This window comes from Lepisma saccharinum, chromosome 15 (assembly GCF_977018435.1).
Source record: "Lepisma saccharinum chromosome 15, izLepSacc3.1, whole genome shotgun sequence".
NCBI lineage: Eukaryota > Metazoa > Arthropoda > Insecta > Zygentoma > Lepismatidae > Lepisma > Lepisma saccharinum.
Window position 1 is genome coordinate 25636939 of NC_139243.1, and position 21062 is coordinate 25658000.

At 36.5% G+C, this 21062-nt stretch overlaps 1 protein-coding gene across 1 annotated transcript in view; it reads left to right on the plus strand.

Annotated features, from left to right (window-relative positions):
- Positions 1-21062, plus strand: part of LOC145999169 (glycine receptor subunit alpha-2-like) — a 125568-nt gene that overhangs the window by 32307 nt on the left and 72199 nt on the right. Inside the window, exon 5 of the mRNA XM_083136102.1 lies at positions 20803-20888. Within this exon, the coding sequence (XP_082992228.1) occupies positions 20803-20888 (86 nt within the window). The remainder of the gene's footprint in view (positions 1-20802; positions 20889-21062) is intronic.

Below are 21062 nucleotides of genomic sequence, written 5' to 3' on the forward strand. Positions count from 1 at the left end.
TTTATCATGTGACATACATACTTTACCTTGGGGGCATTGTGATTTGAAAAATGGCAAACAATGCCCAATTACAGAGCATGATTTGAAATAAATAAACATGCCTATGAACTTATTTGGGTTCAAAAAACAGGCTATTATGGAGCTGCCAACACCACAACCCTCTTCTGATATGCTGTCTAAACTGAGTGGCTTGTTAATTATTCATCTGAACAGCATACTTACAGATAATGATGATGAAACAGGCAAAACATTGTACATATTTAACAATAATTTAAATCATTACCAATTACCTGTAGGTGGTCAATTGCAATTTATTACAACCCCTGAGGGCGATGTCAAGATTTCAATAGGGAGAAATATTTATAGAATCAAGCACTCAAACATGATTTCTGGCACTGTATATACTGTTTCTGCTGGTGACTGCTTATATATTGAGGTCCCTGGATCTTATGACAAGCTTATACCCTTTTTTATAGAATTAAGAATCAGATACTCTATAATAAATAACCAGTAAAACAAAAATGCCTAATGATATATTTGGCCATACAAGACATGAAGATCACAGTGATGAGATTCTGATGCTTGATGTCAGAGTCAAGAAATTAAGAAGTGATTACAAGCTTTACAAACCACACTCAATGCCAGTCTTCAATTAGAAATTACAAATTTACAATCACAATGCATGGACCCTCTTCTTAAAATTGATTCTGAACTCAAAGTGCTGCTTCAGAAATATACTGATTTGGCCACATTGGATAATTTTCAAAGTTTGGAAGAAGCTGTAGCAGCTCTTCAAGCCAAATTTAAGACCCAGGCTACCAACTCTGAGCAATTGAAACAGCAATTGGAAGAGCAGATAAATAATGTCCAGACACAGCTCCAAACAATTGTCAAAAGCATAAAATCACAGGAAGATTTTGATCTAGTCATTTCCACTCTAAAGGAACAGATTCAGTCACTCCAAATACCTAATCTGGATCCCCTGAACAATGCCATAGCCGAGGTTAAAGAAAAAATTGAAACACTTGAAAATTTTATGAACAACTTGCCATCTTCTGATGCTTTGAATGCAATAACTCGGAGTGTAGCAAACATCAAGCTGCAACTTGAAACATATGAAGATTTTGGAAAAATTCAAAGTTCCATAACCCATCTTGAGGGTACAATAGCAGCAGTGCAAAGTGATTTGGCAAATGTACTAGAATCTCGCCTGCCCGGGATTGTAGATATACTTGTTAGTGTCCAGCAACAGATCACAAAGCTTGAAAACCTCAACACCGAATCTGAACTATCTCATTTTCATCACTTGATAGATGATATCCAAACAAAGCTTGAAATTTTACAACAATCCACACCCTCTCAGGCAGATATAGCCCTGCTCCAAAATGCCATGCAAAATGTGGCTGATGCATCTGAATTAAACAATGTAAAATTGGCACTTGAATTTTTGCAGAATACTGTGTCAAATCTCCCCACATCACAGGAACTTAAAAATATTAAGAGGGCAGTGAATAGGATATTGAAATCGGAAGATATCAAGAATATCCAAGCAGAGATCAAACATCTCACTCAGACAGTGGCCACTCTTCCAACCAATCAACATATTAATGAACTGCATGCCCTGTTTGAGGATATCAGAAGACAGGTCCATGATCTTACTGCTCAAAATTCAAAATTGGCAGTTGTTGAAAATTTGCAACAAATTGTAGCTAATATCAAGCAACAGCTAGGGACCATGGAATCCAATCAAGCAAATGCTCTGTCTGTTTTTGCCACCCAGCTTCAAGAGATTGTGCAACAATACAAAAAACTTGTTGTGGACATAAAAATAAAGCCAGGCCACGATGATGTTGTTAGAACCATCAATGAGCACCTTGAATCTGTAACAAGCAGATTGCTCACAGCAGAAAAAGAAATAACGGGCATAATCGAGAATCCAAAACATACAGTAATTCTTGAATTGTACAGCATCCCCAACAAAGAATATGATTCACCATTTACACCAGGTGGCAAAATATATATGCTGTCCCCTGCACAATTTTATTACCAGTTTTTTGTTGGGGGCACATTGAGACCAATCAAGATCAAATATTGGCATCAGCCACAGGCACATCACTACCCTACCTTATCAATAACAAATGCTGACAACAAACCAAAAATCACCAGTGTAGAGTTAGAGGATTTTACAGACCCCGATACATTAGAAACAGCCTATACTGAAGATGATGGCACTCTGGAATTTAATATACAAATAGGAGACAAATTATATTTAGAAAATCCTGCAGTCTCAGCTGCTGAACACCCCATAGTTGCAATATTCTTGTTTACATATTATGTCTAGACAAATTATTGTTGATGAATTACACAGACAAGCCCGACATAATTATAAGAGACTCCCAGTAGTCACAAAGGGCATAGATGATTTATGGCAGAGCGACTTGATTGAGTTGTCAAGTGGGCAGTTGAAAAACTTAGACAAAATCAACAAGGGCTACAAGTATCTACTCACTGTGATAGACACATTTTCAAAATTTGCCTGGGCTGTGCCACTCAAATCCAAGACTGGAAAATGTGTTACAGAAGCCCTCAGGACAATCATCAATCATTCAGGAAGATCACCGCGCTATTTGCAAACAGATAATGGCAAAGAGTTTTATAATTCTGTGTTCCAACAATTTATTAAAAGCCAGTCAATAAAACATTACTCGAGTTACAGTGATCTCAAAGCCTCAATTGTAGAGAGATTCAACAGAACCTTAAAAAATCTTATGTATAAACAATTTACCCTTCAAGGTAATTATAAATGGCTTAATATTCTTCCAGAACTTCTACATAAATATAACAACTCGGTCCATTCCACAATCAACATGAAACCCTCTGAAGTAACTTCATCTGATGAGCAAAAATTGATCAGGACTGTTTATTATCCTAGATACCAGCCAACAACAAGAAAGGCCAAATACAGGGTGGGCGATCAAGTAAGAATCAGCAAATATAAGCACTTATTCAAAAGAGGCTTTACAAGAAACTGGAGCACCGAATTATTTACAGTGGTTCAAGTTAAACCCGGGACCCTTAACACATATATAATAAAAGATCACCGAGGAGAAATTCTCAAAGGCAGGTTTTATGAACAAGAGCTCAGCAAAACTAAACAGCCTGACACATATCTCATAGAAAAAATCATCCGCAGAAAAGGCAACAAGTTACTTGTCAAATGGCTGGGTCATCCGGAAAACAGCTGGATCGATGCAGACAAAATAATAATATGAGCACCTGGGATGTTATAAGAAGGCTGCCAGAACCTGAACAGCAGAATAAGAGAAATGGCAAGTTGCTGCCTGAAAATATTAGGTGTCTTATTGTTGGGCCATCTGCTTGTGGTAAAACTACACTAATGGTTGATAATTTTTTATTGGCACCCAACTGGTTAGACTGGAAAAACAGGCACTTGTATGTCTTCTCTAAGAGCTTGGAACAATTAAAATATCAGCAGCTGATGAAGCTATATGATGGATTGGATATTGCCACTTTTGAATCAAATGTTAAGCCATTAGATGAATGTCTCGATAATTCTGTTGTTGTGTTTGATGACATTATACTGGATAATCAAAACAAGGTTAGAAATTTCTTTACACAGGGCCGACACAAAAACATTGACTGCTTCTACCTGGCACAGACTTTTTCTAAAATTCCGAAGCAACTGATCCGAGACAACAGCAATTTTATATGTGTGTTTCATCAAGATCATACCAACCTCAAACACATACATGATGAATATGTAGGTGGGGACTTGAGCTACAATGATTTTTCCAAGTTTTGCAGCAAGTGCTGGAGCCAGGACAGTTATGGGTTTGTCACAATTGATATGACAAGAACACCTAATACTGGCAAATACAGAAATAAAATCAACGATTTTCTAGACGTTGAGACATAAATAAACAACCATGAAACGACCAGTCATTGATGATCTTAAGTTAAGAGATTATCTTGTAAAAAGATTTAAGGGATGGAAATCAGAGAACCGTGGAATTTATGAAAAACACAAACAAACAGAACAGCCTGTCATTGATGCTATTAATAATTTAGGTAAGAATATCAAAACTGTTACAGAGCAAAATCAAGATTTGATCACAGAGCTTGTGCCTGTAGCTGCAAGGAACATATTAGATTATCCATTCACCCCCACTTTCCAGTATTCATACACCTAGTCCTGTTGCTCCTAGAAGAATTGAAGCTACTCAGGATCCTATTGAATTGGGTCTTCTTGCTCAAAAATATTTAACCACACCTAAAGACAACAAAGATGAGGTGTTTGGCTTATATGCTGACACAGAGCTTGATGGTAGCATCATACATAGAATTGGTAATTTCAGAGTAACTTTTATGGGGGATGATATCATTGTTTATTCAGAATCTCGTCTCGGAGAAAAAGGTGCCTTTGTTAAGTACCCCGGAACACCTGGATTGTGGGAACTGATGACTAGGAAGAGGCCTGGCAGCTATACAGATCAAGATTATGAACATTACAAAGAAATATTAATAAAATCAGATGCTCTGTACCAGAACAATGATCCCACACAAAAAAGAGTCAAGTCGAGCAGTGGAGCAAAATACAATAATTTAATCAAGCCCATATGGTCTCAGATCAAGACAGGTAGTGGGATCAAACAATACAACACCCTGCCTAAAGAATTTGTGTGGGTTGATGATGTCAGGAAACTTGTAGATAGGTTATTGGTGATAGCCGGGGAGGAAAATGCTGGCAACCACAATTTTTACAATGAAAAGGTTGGAATTATGGACATGATAAGCACAAAATTATCTAATTTTATAGTGAATGACCCTAAGGGCATTGGATATCTCATAAAAATTATTAATACTCTACCACCTAAATTTTGGAATATTTCTGAGGGCCGGGGACTGGTTAATGACATTATAAACAAGCTGCCATTTGAACTACACATTCCAGGCTATCAGTATTGTGGTCCAGGCACAAAATTGGACCATAGATTAAACAGAGGTGATGCTGGTGTTAATCCCCTAGATGCTGCTTGCAGAGACCATGACATAGCATACAACACACATTCTGATCTTGACAAGAGACATGTTGCAGACAAGAAATTAGAAGAGGCTGCATTTGGTAGATTTGTAAGCAAAGATGCTTCTTTGAGTGAAAAAATAGCAGCATTGGGGACCACCATAGCTATGAGTACCAAACAAAAACTGGGGTGGGGGCTGTGAATATGTATATAATAAACCTACAATGAAGGCCAAGGGTGTTATGTATCAAATACCTTATGCAGGTCTCAAATCTCTTAAAACTATTGACAGTCTTTTAACCAAAAAGCAGCGCAAGAAAAAAAGCTCTTGTCTTGCAAAGGGGCATGGTATGAAATTGTTGCTTAGTACCCCCCAATTAAAAAAATTACAACAATCAAGAAAAAAATCACATGTGGGGGGATTCATATTTACTATCCCTGCCATCTTAGCTGCTCTCGGGGCTGTTGGGAGCTTGGCTGGGGGATCAGCTGCCATAGCAAAAACAGTAATAGGTGCCAAGAAAAATAGGGCGGAATTAGATGAGCAGAAGCGCCATAACCTGGCCATGGAGAAAAAAGGCAAAGGTGTTAAGAGAGCCATGAATAAGTTTAAAAAAAACAAGAGCCGCTTACAAACCAAGATATTGAAGCTTTAATCAAGCCATTGGGCATCAAACATTTTAGGGGTGTGTACATGTCTGATTCTTTACCGGAACAACCACTCAACAAAGAGTGTGGCATTGTTAATTTGGATGAGTACAAAAATCAGGGCACTCACTGGATCTGTTATCTTAAATATTTAAAAGATGATGCATTTGTGTTTGATTCATTTGGAGGTGTTCCACCTGAAAATTTAATAAAATATTTAAAATCAGCTAATCTTTATTACAATAATGCCCGTGTTCAAAACTTCAAAGATGTTAATTGCGGACATTTGTGTTTATCTGTTCTCAGATATATGTCTCAAATAAATAAACCATCAATTGAAGATTTTCAAAAGGCCTTGTGGTATCTGAAACATCATGGGGGTATTCCATCTCACCAGCCAAAATTCAATATTGAAACTCAAATTGCATGATGACATAGTGTATCCCAAAACAATAGCTCTCAGAGCATTTTACGGCATGTACCTGATCCCTAATATTACGCACCACAACAACACAATTGCAGTAGGGGATCAAAAAATTGTCATCACTCCAGGGCAGTATAATCTGTCCACTCTAAATGCTCAATTACCCAGAGGTATAGTGTTAAGTCAAAATTCTGTCACTCACAGAGTAGAGATTGTATCTGCTACAGAAACAGTGCATCTGGGTACTATAGGAGAGCTGTTAGGCTTTGAGAACAACACAAAACTTGAACCGGCCATCAAACACACTGCTATGAATATACCCAAATTCTTAGCCATAGAGACTCTGAATATTCACTGTAATGTGGCTGAGGGTATGATCACCAAATCAAATGGCATAGGTACTCACAAACAAACTGGCATCATTGCAACATTCAAACCTAATTCCGAATTCATGGAGCCAATCATCTACAATCCATCCCCAACATTATATTTTCCTGTGTGCCATAACAGAATAGATTACATTGAATTGATGGTCACTAATGAAAAAGAAGAATTAGTTGATTTTGCTGGAGCCACAACAACTGCTATCATAGAGATTAACATTTAAATAAAAATACATACAATGGAAAATATTGAGAGTTATGAGCTACAATCATTCCCCCCAAACAGGAGGACATTTGCAAATTTAAATCAACCCAACACACAGATTGAGGTTGATCTTGATGTAGGGGACGGCTTTATACACCCCCACAGAGCAGATCTATACATCAAATTTGATGTTGTAAAGCTCGATGGAACAGATTATCCGGCAAATTCAAACATAAGATTGGTAGACAATTTTGTGCCGCATCTGTTCTCTGAAATTGAGATCAGAAAGCATGGCGTTGTTATAAACAGAGTGGATTATCCAGGCATTACCTCCACGGCTTTGGCTACATTAAAATTATCCAAAACCGAGGCTTCATACTACAGAATCGGTGGATTTGAAGCTGGTGATAAGATATTAACCAAGAGCCACACAGTGCTGTTCCCGATGCGCCTGTTGCCAGGATTCTTCTCGGATTACAAAGATATCATGTGGAAGGGTGGGTTAAGAATTACATTTAGAAGAGCTGCAAATGATAATAATGCTTTGATGAGGTACAGTGCAATAAACCCTACAGGAGAAGCTCTGCCCAATACCTTACCTGATGAGGGCAAGTGCATTATTCAGACTATGGAGCTAAGAATCCCGGTTGTTGAATATGAGGCCAGTTACGCTCTTAAATACAAAGCAGATATCCTAAAAAATCCACAGATTCCTCTGCAATTTTACACATATCAATGCGTACAGAAGGTTGCCACTGGTTCTTATTATGAGTTTGATGCTACAAATTCATTCTCCAGCATACAATTTGACATGCCTGATTTTGTGGTGGTATTGTTTCAGACTGGAAGACACAATAATCAGGAAAAAAATTCAAGCAAATTTGATAACTGCAACATCAAGAACATATATCTTAAAAATGGCAGAAATGAGGTTTTTCCTAGAGAAAATTACAATTTAGACATGTCCAAGGGTGATTTTCTCAAATTATATGAAGCTTTTTCGGCTTTCAAGCGTGTCACTACTGGCAATACTGACATGTACTACACTCCAGATGAATTCAAAACACGGAGACCCATGTTTGTCATCAATGCTTCAAAAAGAAAACAAGTTGTGGTGAATGACAGAACAAACATTAAAATTATCTGTGAATTCCACGAGGCTTTACCAGATGACACCATATGCAGTGTCATTCTCATAGGTGAAAAATCATATGTTTATGACGTAAGAAATGAGAGAGTCACGGAGCAATTCTAGAAGCCCGATTCAAACACAGAGGCCCTTTGATTACAAAGCAATAATACCAACACTTTGCTGTCAGAGAGGCCCCAGACACTCTACCAGCTTTGAAACCTCAACTGTATTATCAGCTAGCAGTGAATATCTTATGTGTGGGCAGTTGTATATATTTCAGTCTTTTATCAGGACTCGAACCCAAAGCCCCTGATTACAATGCAGCAATATTAACACTTCTCAATATGGAATATGCCCACATTTTACTGGGTTCTGAGACCTTAATGCAGACAAAATTGGATTTTGAACTGCCATAATATTTTTTATGTCTTTGCCTAGGCTCATATTATCAGAACAGAATTGCTTTCAACATGAAGAGGAGGCAGTTCATTGCCACTGTGTGAAAATATGTATTTTTATCTCAATAATCTTTGTTACACTTTTACATGTCGCAGACATGTTACACTTTTCCCCCTGTCGCACAGAAAGATTAATGGCCCCTTCAGTGAATAGAAAAATCATTAATGCCCCCTTCTAGCGTGTAGATTTTATCTCTTGCGTGCCGGCAAGGCATGGAGGCAAAACATTAGTCTTTTGATAGATTAATATCAATTCATGCATTTCCGAGCTATAATTGTTTACCCCAAGCAATGGAATTGATCAGAGATTGGAAAAAAGCAGGCAACAGCTCAAATTTGTATATTAAATTAGATCTGTAAGTTATAGAGCATAGAAATATTGCCAAAAAAGCCATATTTTTGGCAAGTTTATAAACAACAATCACACAGATATAGCTTTTACACACATGGCCGAATCTGTCTGAGCAGAGGAGGGAGGGGGGTTTCAGATTTGGGGGCTATCAACTAGCAGTAATTATTCAAAATCTCACTTGTGGACATATTATTTTGCCACATGTATTTCAATCTATCAGGACTCGAACCCCGAGCCTTTTGTTTACAAGACAACAATATTATCATTTTGCCATCAGGGGAGGCTTCATATTTTATGAGGACTTAAACCCAAACCTCCACACCTGAAAAATTAGGGTATAAGTCCCTCTTGCCATTGTCTTAAGTATGAGTAAATCTATCTGTTGAGCCCTCGCCTTTTCTACACTAGAAATTCAGAATTTCTTAAAAATCAGAGCATATCACACCTGAAGAATTGGGGTACAGGCCCCATCTTGGCATTGTTTTAAGTGTAAACAAATCTGATTGTTCAATCAAATAGCCTCGCCTTTTCTACACTTGTAAGTGGCGCTGTCCCCACCACAAATACAACTACTTACAATGTTTTACCTGTTTCATCATCAACACCTGTAAGTATGCTGTTCAGATGAATAATTGACAAAGCACTTAGTTTAGATATTATATCAGAAGAGGCTTGTGGTGTTGGCAGGTCCATAATAGCCTGTTTTTTGAATCCAAATAAGTTCATAGGCATGTTTATTTATTTCAAATCATGCTCTGTAATTGGGCATTGATTACCATTTTTCAAATCACAATGACCCCATGGTAGAGTATGTATGCCACATGATAAAATGCATCTCTTATCATCATGTGGGTCCAGAGCCACTTTTCTTACAATATTTGTAGTCAACAAGTGATCCACACTCTGAATTCTGGATTCTGATGTTCTGATTGTTCTACATGATTTGAGGCAATTTTTGTAATCTTCAAATTCAAGCTCTTTGTCAACAATTACTCTGCCAATGCCCTTGGCCTTTTTGGCAACAGCGCCACTACATGTTTCAAAACTGTACATCTTGGCCCTTAACCCAGCAAATGCCACAATAACATCACCAAGTGTCTCATCTTTTAACTTGCCAGGCACCTTTTTGTTGTGGGGTTTAATTTTTGAATGTTCACTGGTATCAAAATATTTAAACAATTCAGGCTGTGTTATATCTTGATAAACAACTTCTGTTTGAATATCAAGAACAAAACTATCTGTGTCCATGTACATCAGTTTTACACAATCACCATAAAAAGGCTTCAACACATCATAATACAATTTTAACATGTGTAATTTGGCCAATTCCAATATCACAGCCCCTACATAAATAGGATTATCAAACTTAATCTTTGTTTTTTTCATGTTGAAAAGTGCCACATTCTCATCATAAATTCTTCTGTAATTGAAGTTGGGCTTTGCTATCAATTTTTTGCTCCGGCTGGGGTCAGTAATTATTTTAACATCAATATGTTTTCTGACATTTTCTATTGTTTTGCCATACACAGAATTGACCATCAATTTAAACAAGGTCTTATCAAATTGGCTCATTGCAGATGTTCGAAGCTCTGTGTTTGTATCAATATATGGTTTCAACCATCTTGAGTGCCTGAACCTCAAAACTTTTCCAACTTTGGTCACTTGAACACCATGTTTCATCAGGAACTGGAGGTTCTTGTAATAAGACATAATCCTGTTTCGGCTCTAGAGTCATCATCAATTTCTTCTGTTTAGAGCCAGGAATTGGGGGCAGATCAGAAAATGTGTTGTGTAAATCATCAGGAATTGTCAGATCAACCTCTAAGAACAGGCCATAGTTACTATCATCAAAATCCTGAAGATCTTCAATATTAAAATCTTCAACCCACTGAAGCCCTGCATATGGCAATTTATCCATCATAGCATAACCATAGAGGCTGTTGGCATCTACATACAGTATATAATTTGATGGCAGTGCTGGATCATAATCAGGAATATACTTGTTATTTGCTCTGGCATATCTCTGAGAGCATTGCACCATGCCTCCTCTTATACATTGCTCCATAAACAGATACATGTCTTGATCCTGGATCAGATCCAATTGCATTTTAGTGTTTAAAAATATTGCAGACCATGCTAGGCCTGGTGCACTGTAAAAATACATTGGATCCAACTTATAATTTTGCATGGAAGATTTTCTGAATGCCTGCAGTATATCAGCTAAGAGAGCCACATCAAGTTTTAAATATGCCTTGTGATAATCACCAAATGTCTGGCATTTTAAATTGTTCCACATCAACTGGGCATGGTGATAATCTTCATCAGTGATTCCAGATGCTCTGATTTTGCTGTAAAACTCTTGTTGTGGTGGCAAAGAACACTCATCAAATTTAGAAAAATCTGTAACGTAATCATATGGATATACACCCTTCCGCCTAATTAATTTCAGCTCCTGATTTGGAAACAAAGCACATGTGATTTTGAATTGATCATCAGATAATTGAGTGGCCAGTGTAGCCAGGCTAGCAGACAGAATTCTGTATGAATCAAGAAATCTTAAGTGAATAGGAACACCATTAACTTTAATTATTTTGCTAATAGCTATATATTTCTCATTATTTTCAGCTAAAATATTTAAATTCTGCTTGTCAAACCCCTCGTACCTGATCAAATGATGAAAATCATAATTGGATGCACCATGGCAAAATATGGGGACAAATTTTGGTCTCTGGATCTTAATATTACAGCTATTACACAGGGCCATTAAGAATGTACCATCTGTATGAGAATGGTGATGTACCTTGATATTTGTATCTGAAAATTCAGAATCACATACCGGGCATTTTTCTGCATTGTTGAAATCTTCAATCTGTTTCTCTGTTAAAGGCAACATGGGTTTTGATTTTAATAAGATATTAGATGCTATGTCATGGCACTCATTTTCTATTGTTTGTGCAAATTCTTTGATGGCATCTGCTCCCATGTATAAATATTCTTTACTAACCACACCATCCTGTACAATCACATAATAAAAACTAGAAGGTTCATGTAACTGGTATGATGTACTTGAAGATTCATCAGGATCTGGGCTGCAGAATGCAAGGGGTTTGAGGTTTGATTCAAAATCACACACTATATATGCTGGGTGTTCCAACAAGGCTTCAAATTTTTTGAATTTGGCATTTTCACTTGGATTAGGCATAAGCATATGAACAGGTTTATGATTGCCACAGTATTTCAGATGCTCAATTAACTTGTTTTTAGCAATTTCTGTATTCTTTTCACAAACACCATTCACCATTTTTCTACCATCAAATACAATTAAACATCTTCTGCACAACTTGAATATTGTATTGGATTTGTCTAGTTGTTTTCTGACTAAAGCTTCAAGATTATGTATCAGAGTATAATGGTGTGTATCATCAATTAAGTGCAGATCAATCGGAACAGCAGAATCATCATCAAATGTACTGATTCTGAGAGGTGCTATCAAGCAATTGCCACGGCCAGTAGAACAAATAATTACATTAATAGATAATTGTTTACCATTAATATCCCTGGCCTTTTTTTCAAATTTATCAATATTCTGAACAGACATTGGATATTCTAAACCCTCCATTGCTTCATCAAAATCATTTTCATGCTGTTTATAATAACTTATTCTCTTTGGATTATCTGAAACTGGATACAAAGCAGCTAAAATAAACCACAGAAAGCATTTCTCATCATTATTTTCTATGTTAAGCACAGCTTTTTTGTTTTTAATATTAGCAGGTAAAGGCACATATGTGGAACCTTGTAATGGGCTGAATTCAGAAATATTAACATAGAGCTTGTGTGGAGATCCGCATAGGCTCCATCCAGACTCTTTTCCAGCAAATTCAGAGTGTTTAATATTCAATTGATCTATCAAACTGCTTATTATTTTGTCTGAATTTGCATTTGAATATACCGGTACAGTTTCTGTTATGTGGGGCTGTGTAAATTTGGTGCCATTTGATTTCTTATATTGTGTAAACAATTTGAGGGACAGCTTATAAGAGCCATTTTGTGCATTTAGAATTGCCTGCACATCAGGATTTATACTGTTCAAAAAATTCTTGTGGGTGTGTGTGTGGGTGTGTGTGGGTAGCTCTTATGAGCATCTTGGCCAAGTTTTAGGTGTGGGCAAAAAAATATCAAGAGGGGCATATTTTTAACAAATTTATGGACAACAATCTCACAGAAGTGCCCTTTATAAGTGTAGGCAAATCAATCTGAGGGGGGTCATACTTTCACAGGAAATTCCCGAGGGCATTTTTACAAAAATCTTGGATTAGACAGGGTTCCACACTTGAGCAAAAAGCTCATATAGGCATGTTGAGCTTGTTTTAAGTGTAGCCAAATCTGCCTGAGGGGGGTTCATACTTTCTCGACCCAGTAATAGGTCAAATAACACTACTATGGTTTTTTGCATTTACAGTGATTTTAGAACGTAAAAGGTAGGATTTTTTTTTAATCATGATCTTGGATACGAAAATTATCACAGCGTTGTTTATGAGGGTTAAAATAATGCAGTAAGCTACAGTAATTTTAAACATTGTTTTTTAATATATCTAACGTTCCTGTGCATTTTGCTCAGATTGTGATTAGGCTTACCCTTAACATATTAATTAATTAAAAACGTGGATTAAAAGTAAATATTGAAGTTATATTATGAACGGGGAAAATAAATTAGAGTATGTTGACTCTGACTCAGTGGCACTATGGTGCAGTTTAACGAGTCATGGCAGAGAGTATGCTTGTTTGAGTCAATATTTTGTTTTTATTATTATTATTAATTGAAATTCCTTAAAAGTTTAATTTAAATTTTGTATAAAACTGACCGTAACTTGTAAATGATTTAGAATGCTTGAACTATAACTGCTAAGATTATTGCAAAGAGGATATTACATTTTTTTATATATATAGTTTTGGGAACGTATAAGGCTCCGAGGCCTCATTTATATTCTTAATGACTGAAGTCTCCTAGCACCTCATGAAGGGAGCTTAGATTAAGGAGATAGTCAAGTTTATACGAGATAGTCACTTGCCTTATGTTACCTTAACTTACGAATACATTGCCTAAAAATTTTCAATTAATGTTAATATGTAAAGAAACGAAACGCTAATTATATTCCTCGATACGCTCCCTATTAATTAAAAGTTCTAGTTGAGAAGTAATAGATGTATAAATAGGCTGCAGTGACGTGAGATGTCCGTACACAGGTAAGCAGTTGTGACGAGAATGAATCCGTACACATATATACATATACTTATATGCTTTAAGCAAAGTTAGGCACAGCCAACTTATTTTGAATAACTAGAAGAGAATTATGAGAGCATCACACGGCGTGGACGTTTCTCACATATTAACGAGATTTTTTTTTGTTAGTATATATTTATATATTTTTTTTCTCTGTCCGAAACAATGTTTTGTTTGACAGTTGAATATTTATCCTTAGCACGTTGTAGCTTCGAACGTTAAAAACTTTAAAATGTAGATTGTTTTAAATCTTAAAATATAAATATTGCAATTTTTGCTCCAAGTTACGGCATTTATTAATGTTAAATAGGTCCTACACGACTCAAGTGTGTAGAAAGTAAGTTTCTTTTAAGGCATTAGTCTCTATTAATTTATTCAAATTTCTTAATATGCGATAATATTTTGTTTAAGCTGTATAATTTATACTAGCTTAGTAGTTACATCACTAACATTTTAGTTATACTTCAGAAGAAGGTAAACATTTATATTAGCAAAGTTTTGTATTAAGCGCAAGTTATTGAGAATATTTATTTTGTATGAATATGAATACGCCGACGACAAGATTTTATTGCGCCCAAATAACAAGTATATTCGTAGGATACTGGATCGCGACCAAATCCATTTTGCTATCTCAGAATGATTAGTATGGTTAAACCACAACAGTTTTAGTTTTAAGCTTTGCTACAATATTATGCTAAGCATATTTTAGAATGGATAGAGAGAATGATAGATTCTTCATTTTTAGTGATGTTAGCATAATATAAGGCAATTATCGCATATTTATAGATTAATTATTTTCTTTTTTGGAATGGTCGACTTTAAATAAGCATCGTTTCCCATGTAATTTTGTATTTGAGTACATTTTTAACGACCACTTGCACACTATGAGTAACATAAGAGACTAAAATAAGATATATTTTTTTACACAGCAAAGATTAAACAGGCTTCTACAAGTAAATGTAACCAGTGGGGGAAATAAGCGCAAGGCGAAAAATAACATTATTCGTTTAGCTTTAAATACGTTTTCATATGTCCGTATAGTAATATGGTATTTTCATTTTAAATGCACAAGACTGGTTTTTTCATCAAAAGTAAAGTACAAGAAGCAATACATTCAAGCAAAGTTACTAGCGACCAGTATTTCACAGCAAATCGTCCTGTATTTTAGAAGTAATCGATAAACAAACTGGGCGTGCATACGCAAACGAATCTATTTCCTCATTATCATTGTACAGTTAAACGCAGAAGCATGTTAAGGTCATAGGCATTGATGTAGATGCATGCAATACATTATTGACGCAAAAGGTATATTTCAACGGCATCCGAGAAACACAGCAGCGGCCAGAGTAGTAACTCACATAGTAACTCACACCTCAAATAGTAACTCATAACAAGCAATAATAAATTAAACTCAATTAATCGAATCACGACATATATCATTGGTACTTTACGGGGACAAAAATAAATTAAAATTCCGATTGCTTTATAGGCAATATCCTATTTTCTTTCTAGATTCTGGAATAACCGTGGTAGCTTTCACGAAGATATTCTCATCATATTTCTTTTTATATTTTTCCACTAGGAATTATCGTTTGTCATATTTATTTTAATGGGTATAATATAAGAGTTTATTACTAGTTTAAGTATATTTCAATTAATAATGGCATTTTTAAATCATGAGTGGCAAAATATTATTCTTGAGTGTTGTACCAAATAGATTGGATCAAAATAATCCTTTCCCGGAAAAATTTCCCATCTTAAATCTACGCTAATATTACCTTTACCTTAAACCTGTCTCAAATTCGAAATTTATCAGCTGTCGGCCAGAGAACAGCCAGTGTCAGCCGCAAGGGAAACAATTCGGCATTCCCAAACCCGAAAGAAAATGTCGAACCGGGAACCACTAGCAGCTCCTCCAGTATCCTGACAGCATTCGCCAGCTTGGGAGCGAGTATGCTGAAACATGTTCCAGCTTTACTCTACAAGGGATCAAGGACCCCCCCCCCCTTGTTAAGGCAATTCGTAAAGTACACCACGACGTGCCACGTTCCAGAGAATCTACACAGCTTCTCAAAATTGTCGTGCTACGTCTCGAACAAAATCTCTAATATAATCTACAAGTCCAGCAGTAAAACGTTTTACAAACAACGACATGTTCCAGAGTGTAAACTACATGATTCCTCCATTAAAGTGTCATGCTACACTCCTAATATACATATTACTTGACACACTTCCATGAAAATGTACAACTCTACGAACGTACGTCTATTCTTCTTCACAAAGCCTCAAAAGAAGAATCGCCCAACGAAGTGTTAGCAGTACAAGAAGTTTTCACACCAAATGTTCCAGTTTTTCATCAAAGGGGTAAAATCATTGGTCCACCCCACGAAGTTCGTCTAAAAAAACAAGCAGTACACATAGTGATTATTCCTCCAGGAACATAGTTCTCCCATTCCGAGGACACATACGACCACACATTCCATTGGTCGTTACATGATACACTCAGCAGCAAAAATGTATTCATCAATATTCCAATGCAGAACAATTTTCATTGCCAGAAGAAATCACGTTTCTACTCTTAAGTTTGAACTTCCCCAAATTATCCCTTCCCAAAGTGCAAGTACGAGAAACGCAGACAGCAGAACTCTACAGGGAAGATGTTCTTTCAGTGACAGACAGAAGGAAATGTTCAATCTGGGTTGTCTGACTTTCATCAGTACGTTCCACACAAGTACAGTGTGGCAGAACGTAGTGGTACTGTACTCTCAGGTACAGTAAAATTCCACGAAGTATAGTCAATCTGAGCTGAACATCGTGTCTGGAATAAAGGATGATTATCCTAAATGGACAATGTTACGATTCATTTGTTCATCGTACCTTAGGTGAACGACATCGAGGTCAAAGATGTTGGACTTTTCACTCTCAGCGTGTGTTCAATGCATGTTTATGGAATTATCAACGAACAATTTTAATAGAAGAATAAATACAACATTGATATGCATGGACAAAAGGTGTAACAATTGCGATGCTTAAATATTATTTCTATTTGAATTATTAATTCATGTGTTATATATGAGTGTGTACATATTTCATAGTAAAGGACGGAGATAAATAAGTAAATATATATTGTTAATATAAAAATAAAGACGGTGATCCATCGATAATAATAATACAGGAAAACTATAGTGATACATTCTACGATTATATTTATGTGCGATAAACTCAGTTCGCAATATTCGGCATACGTGTTGACCCTAGTAACCAAAAATTACTAGCAACACAGGTGCAACGAATTATGTATTTATACAAGTGCTTCGATTTATTTTTTATTCAGTGCTCCACATTATTTACGGTGAAGGAGGGCTATTAGTATCTATAATTTAATGTTAACGCAAATTTATTATGTAATTTCGAGTCTCTTAACTTCAAACGGTGCAATGACTGTCTCGTGTAGACAAATGCGTCTTGTGTCGCAAGAGGCTGGTCACGCTCTGACGTGAATGAGTGTGTTTTGACGGCCGACGCCATGTGACGTCAGGTCTCTACATCAACAAATGCATGCGTTATGTTATTTTACGCTGATCCACTCACTTATTCAGCAGAAATAATGCATTGTGTTATATGTTTTTGTGGGTCAGTGGGTTTATAGGATATTCACTTTGGATAGGTTCATGGTTTTTACTTTATTATTTTCTTGTTTTCGGCATTTTATTTTTTGTTTTCGTTTCTTATTTTTATAATAAATGGTATCCCTATAAGATTGGATCAGACATAAAGACGAATTCAAAAGGGAATTCTTTTCCGGAGAGGGACATCGTAACGATCCGTAGTATCTTTTAATTATTATGGAGAACGAACTCCAACTTCCAGTCATTCAACCATCGTTTTCCAATCAGGAAATATTCAGAAACATCACAGGAATGCCGTGTCAGACAGCACTGAAGCTCTTCCTGGTCATCAGCTGTAAACAGACGAAATCCAGGAAGAGGCTACAGGCCTGACTGTGCATTTGTTTATTAAATTGAATTGCAATAAATGTCTGGGAGGCAGAGAGTTCGGGGTGAGTTCTAATTCAGTGATTGAGGAGCAAGTTACGATTGAATAGAGAGAGAGGAGGAGGTTCTAGGGAGAGCGTGTTAACGCTAGTCGCAAGTCAGACTCTACGTACAGTCACAGGCATAACCTCTCACGGCAGATCTTCAGTTGCAGTACAGAGACAGGTATATCCTTACATTACCCATGCTGATCCAATCTTTAGGGGTGTGAAACTCAAGTGTCATGTGTTGCCATTTAAGTGTGTAAATTTAGTACCTCTAGCGCCTTACCATCAAGCTCACCACGAGCAGAGAGTGCTTTACCATCAAGGATGAATGATGATTAGTGAGCTACATTCCCAAAAGATCCCACATACCTAAGGGTATGAGACGATATGTAAAAACACTTACATTTCTCTTGATTTAAACTTCAACGATTTTTATGGGCAAAAATAGCAAACATTTTGTGTAGAAAAATATACATTAAATTGTAAGTAAACATGGCAGCTGATATTTTGCCAACTATCATTAAACAAATTGCCAAAATTCAGCTACAAAGACAATAAAAATATTTTAAGTTACAATTATAGAGTACATCCAGAATGTTTTGTTATTGAAATTATTATAGTTTCATTAACACACTCGACAAATATTTCCATAGTAGGTTCATATATACAGTATCAGAAGCAGAAATATATATATTTACATATAAATTTTTATTTGCTTTAATCAAACTGTTCAAATATTTTTGCAGGACCGTTTACTAGAAGAAGCCTTTCCATAAAAAAAAAGATACTGTATATGTGTATGTAAAAAAGTAAAGTAAAGTGATCCCCTGTGCATAGCACCACGCCATGAAGGCGTATAGGGGGTGTGGGGGTAACGCCCCACACTTTCTTGATCCGGTCGTGAGTGAGGGTGATGTGATCAGCATCACGCCCCTGACCGCCTTTACCCCCCAGGGTTTCCCCCAGGTACCCATGTTATTCGACGCTGGGTGGGCGCCGGGGCCGCTTCCATCGTTAGAAAAGTTCCCGGATTTGAACCGGCCGGGGATCGAACCCGGGAATATGTGTATGTATGGTGCCGAAAAACATGCAAGCAATTTTAAGCGTGTTTTTCTTTAAATCTGATTTAAATTTTAAAAAATCTTCAAAAATGATTTCTATTCACCCTGGTGACAAGTGATATGTAAGATTAAAAAAAACAAGTGAGTAAGTTTAATGATATGATTGGCTACCCATAGTTGAATGCTATGTACGTGTAGATATTCGGAACAAGGTAAATATTTTTCAATGCCTTTACCTTCTTCATTTAAAAATAAACAAACATCTCTAACGTGCGAAGCTAGTTTATTATGTACAATACCTTTCCTCAAAGCGTTGCATTTTAGCATTTATTTTCGTAAATTTCAAAGATAGAGAAAACATGAAGTAGGTAGTGACATCTAGTATTATTAACCTCGTTCAGAATACTCTACGATAGTTGTACAGTGGGACCCATGAGTATTACCGTGCAAATTGTCCATCACGATGTTCGTGCACTTTATTTGACCCAGTAAGAGCTTCAAGAATTAAAAGAAAACTCAAAACAAACTGCTGACAACTTCTGCACCAGCATACATAAAAATCCATCACTTATAAACACCTAGGATGTAAGAGAAAAATTAATGAAAATAGTCATTGACAATTTGCACGGTAATACTCATGGATCCCACTGTACCCGTCAATGAGCCTTCGAGCCAGGGCACAAAATATACGTAGGACATATAACCAACATTTTTCAGATGTAGAAAAATAATCTGATTTTTATTCCTTAGTCTGAAGCACAGGAGACCTATACTATAATCGCAAATAAGCATTATTAGAATATGTAAACAATGATTTCAGTGGCGGCGATTGGGTTTCAAAACTAGGGGTGGTAAGGACAGTTTACTTTACCTTGTTATATAAGGTTTAGCATAGTGCGGTGGTAAAAGTGACAGAAAGTGGGGGGGACTGCCCCATGCGCCCCCCCCCCAAATCTCCGTCACTGTTTCGTATTATTACTTAAGAGCAATAAGCAGGAGGTATTGAAGATTAAAACCAGGAATTATGGGCTACTGAAAGTTTCTAAACTAGTGTTTCTCTTCATTTCCGATGTACTACGTACCACATTCTGCACAAAACTGGGTTTGCTTAATATAAAACTAATATTTTACCTGTTAACTGGCAATTTTTAATTATATCCAGTAACATTATTTTGACACTGTAGTGAATATATATTGTTTCATGTAAAATAATATTTTCAATTCATGATTTCATTCTATAATTAAAGGAAAGAAAATCATGTTAACTATATTTGATTGTACGAGTATTTGAACACAATTTTTATGTTCAGAACATGATTTAAGTAATTTTGGATATTTTTCAAAATAACCCATGAAGTCAGAACAAATCAGATTAGTTACTTATTTGGGAGCACCAGGGTTTTATAAACTCTCAATAAACCTTACGCAACAGTGGCGGCGAATGGGTTCCAAAAAGGGGGGGAGGGCAAGGACAGTTTACTTCCTTTTGGAGATAAAGTTTAGCATAGTGTGGGGGCAAAAGTGGCAAAAAGGGGGGGAAACTGCCCTCCATACCTCCCATAATCGCCGCCACGGTTACGCAATTATTTTCATCTGTCCTGGAGGTTCATGAATAGCGGGGTCTTAGGCAAGTGCTTGAGTTGTTCCTCCGTTCGAGCAATACTAATTTTGTGAACGGCGACTGACTTAAAATACAGTTTGTGCTATTCTTCCCAAATGTACTTGTAATGTCATAATTTGGAAAATGTCTTCAATATTTCTCTGATTTCAGATTCTCTCCACTGACCCTAATGTGCTCCATGGATTTTACACTGTACCCTATGGACGTGCACGAGTGTGAATGGTCAATATCATCATGTAAGTTTCTTATTGTTATGTGTATGATCTTATCAATATAGTATTTTCATGTCAAGTATTAACACTATAGTAGTGACCACATAATGAGGCGTCTGTGCAGAAATACGCTGTTGCCACATATGACAAAGGTAAAGCGAGAGAAGTCAAGAATCACTGGTTCCAGCACACGATATG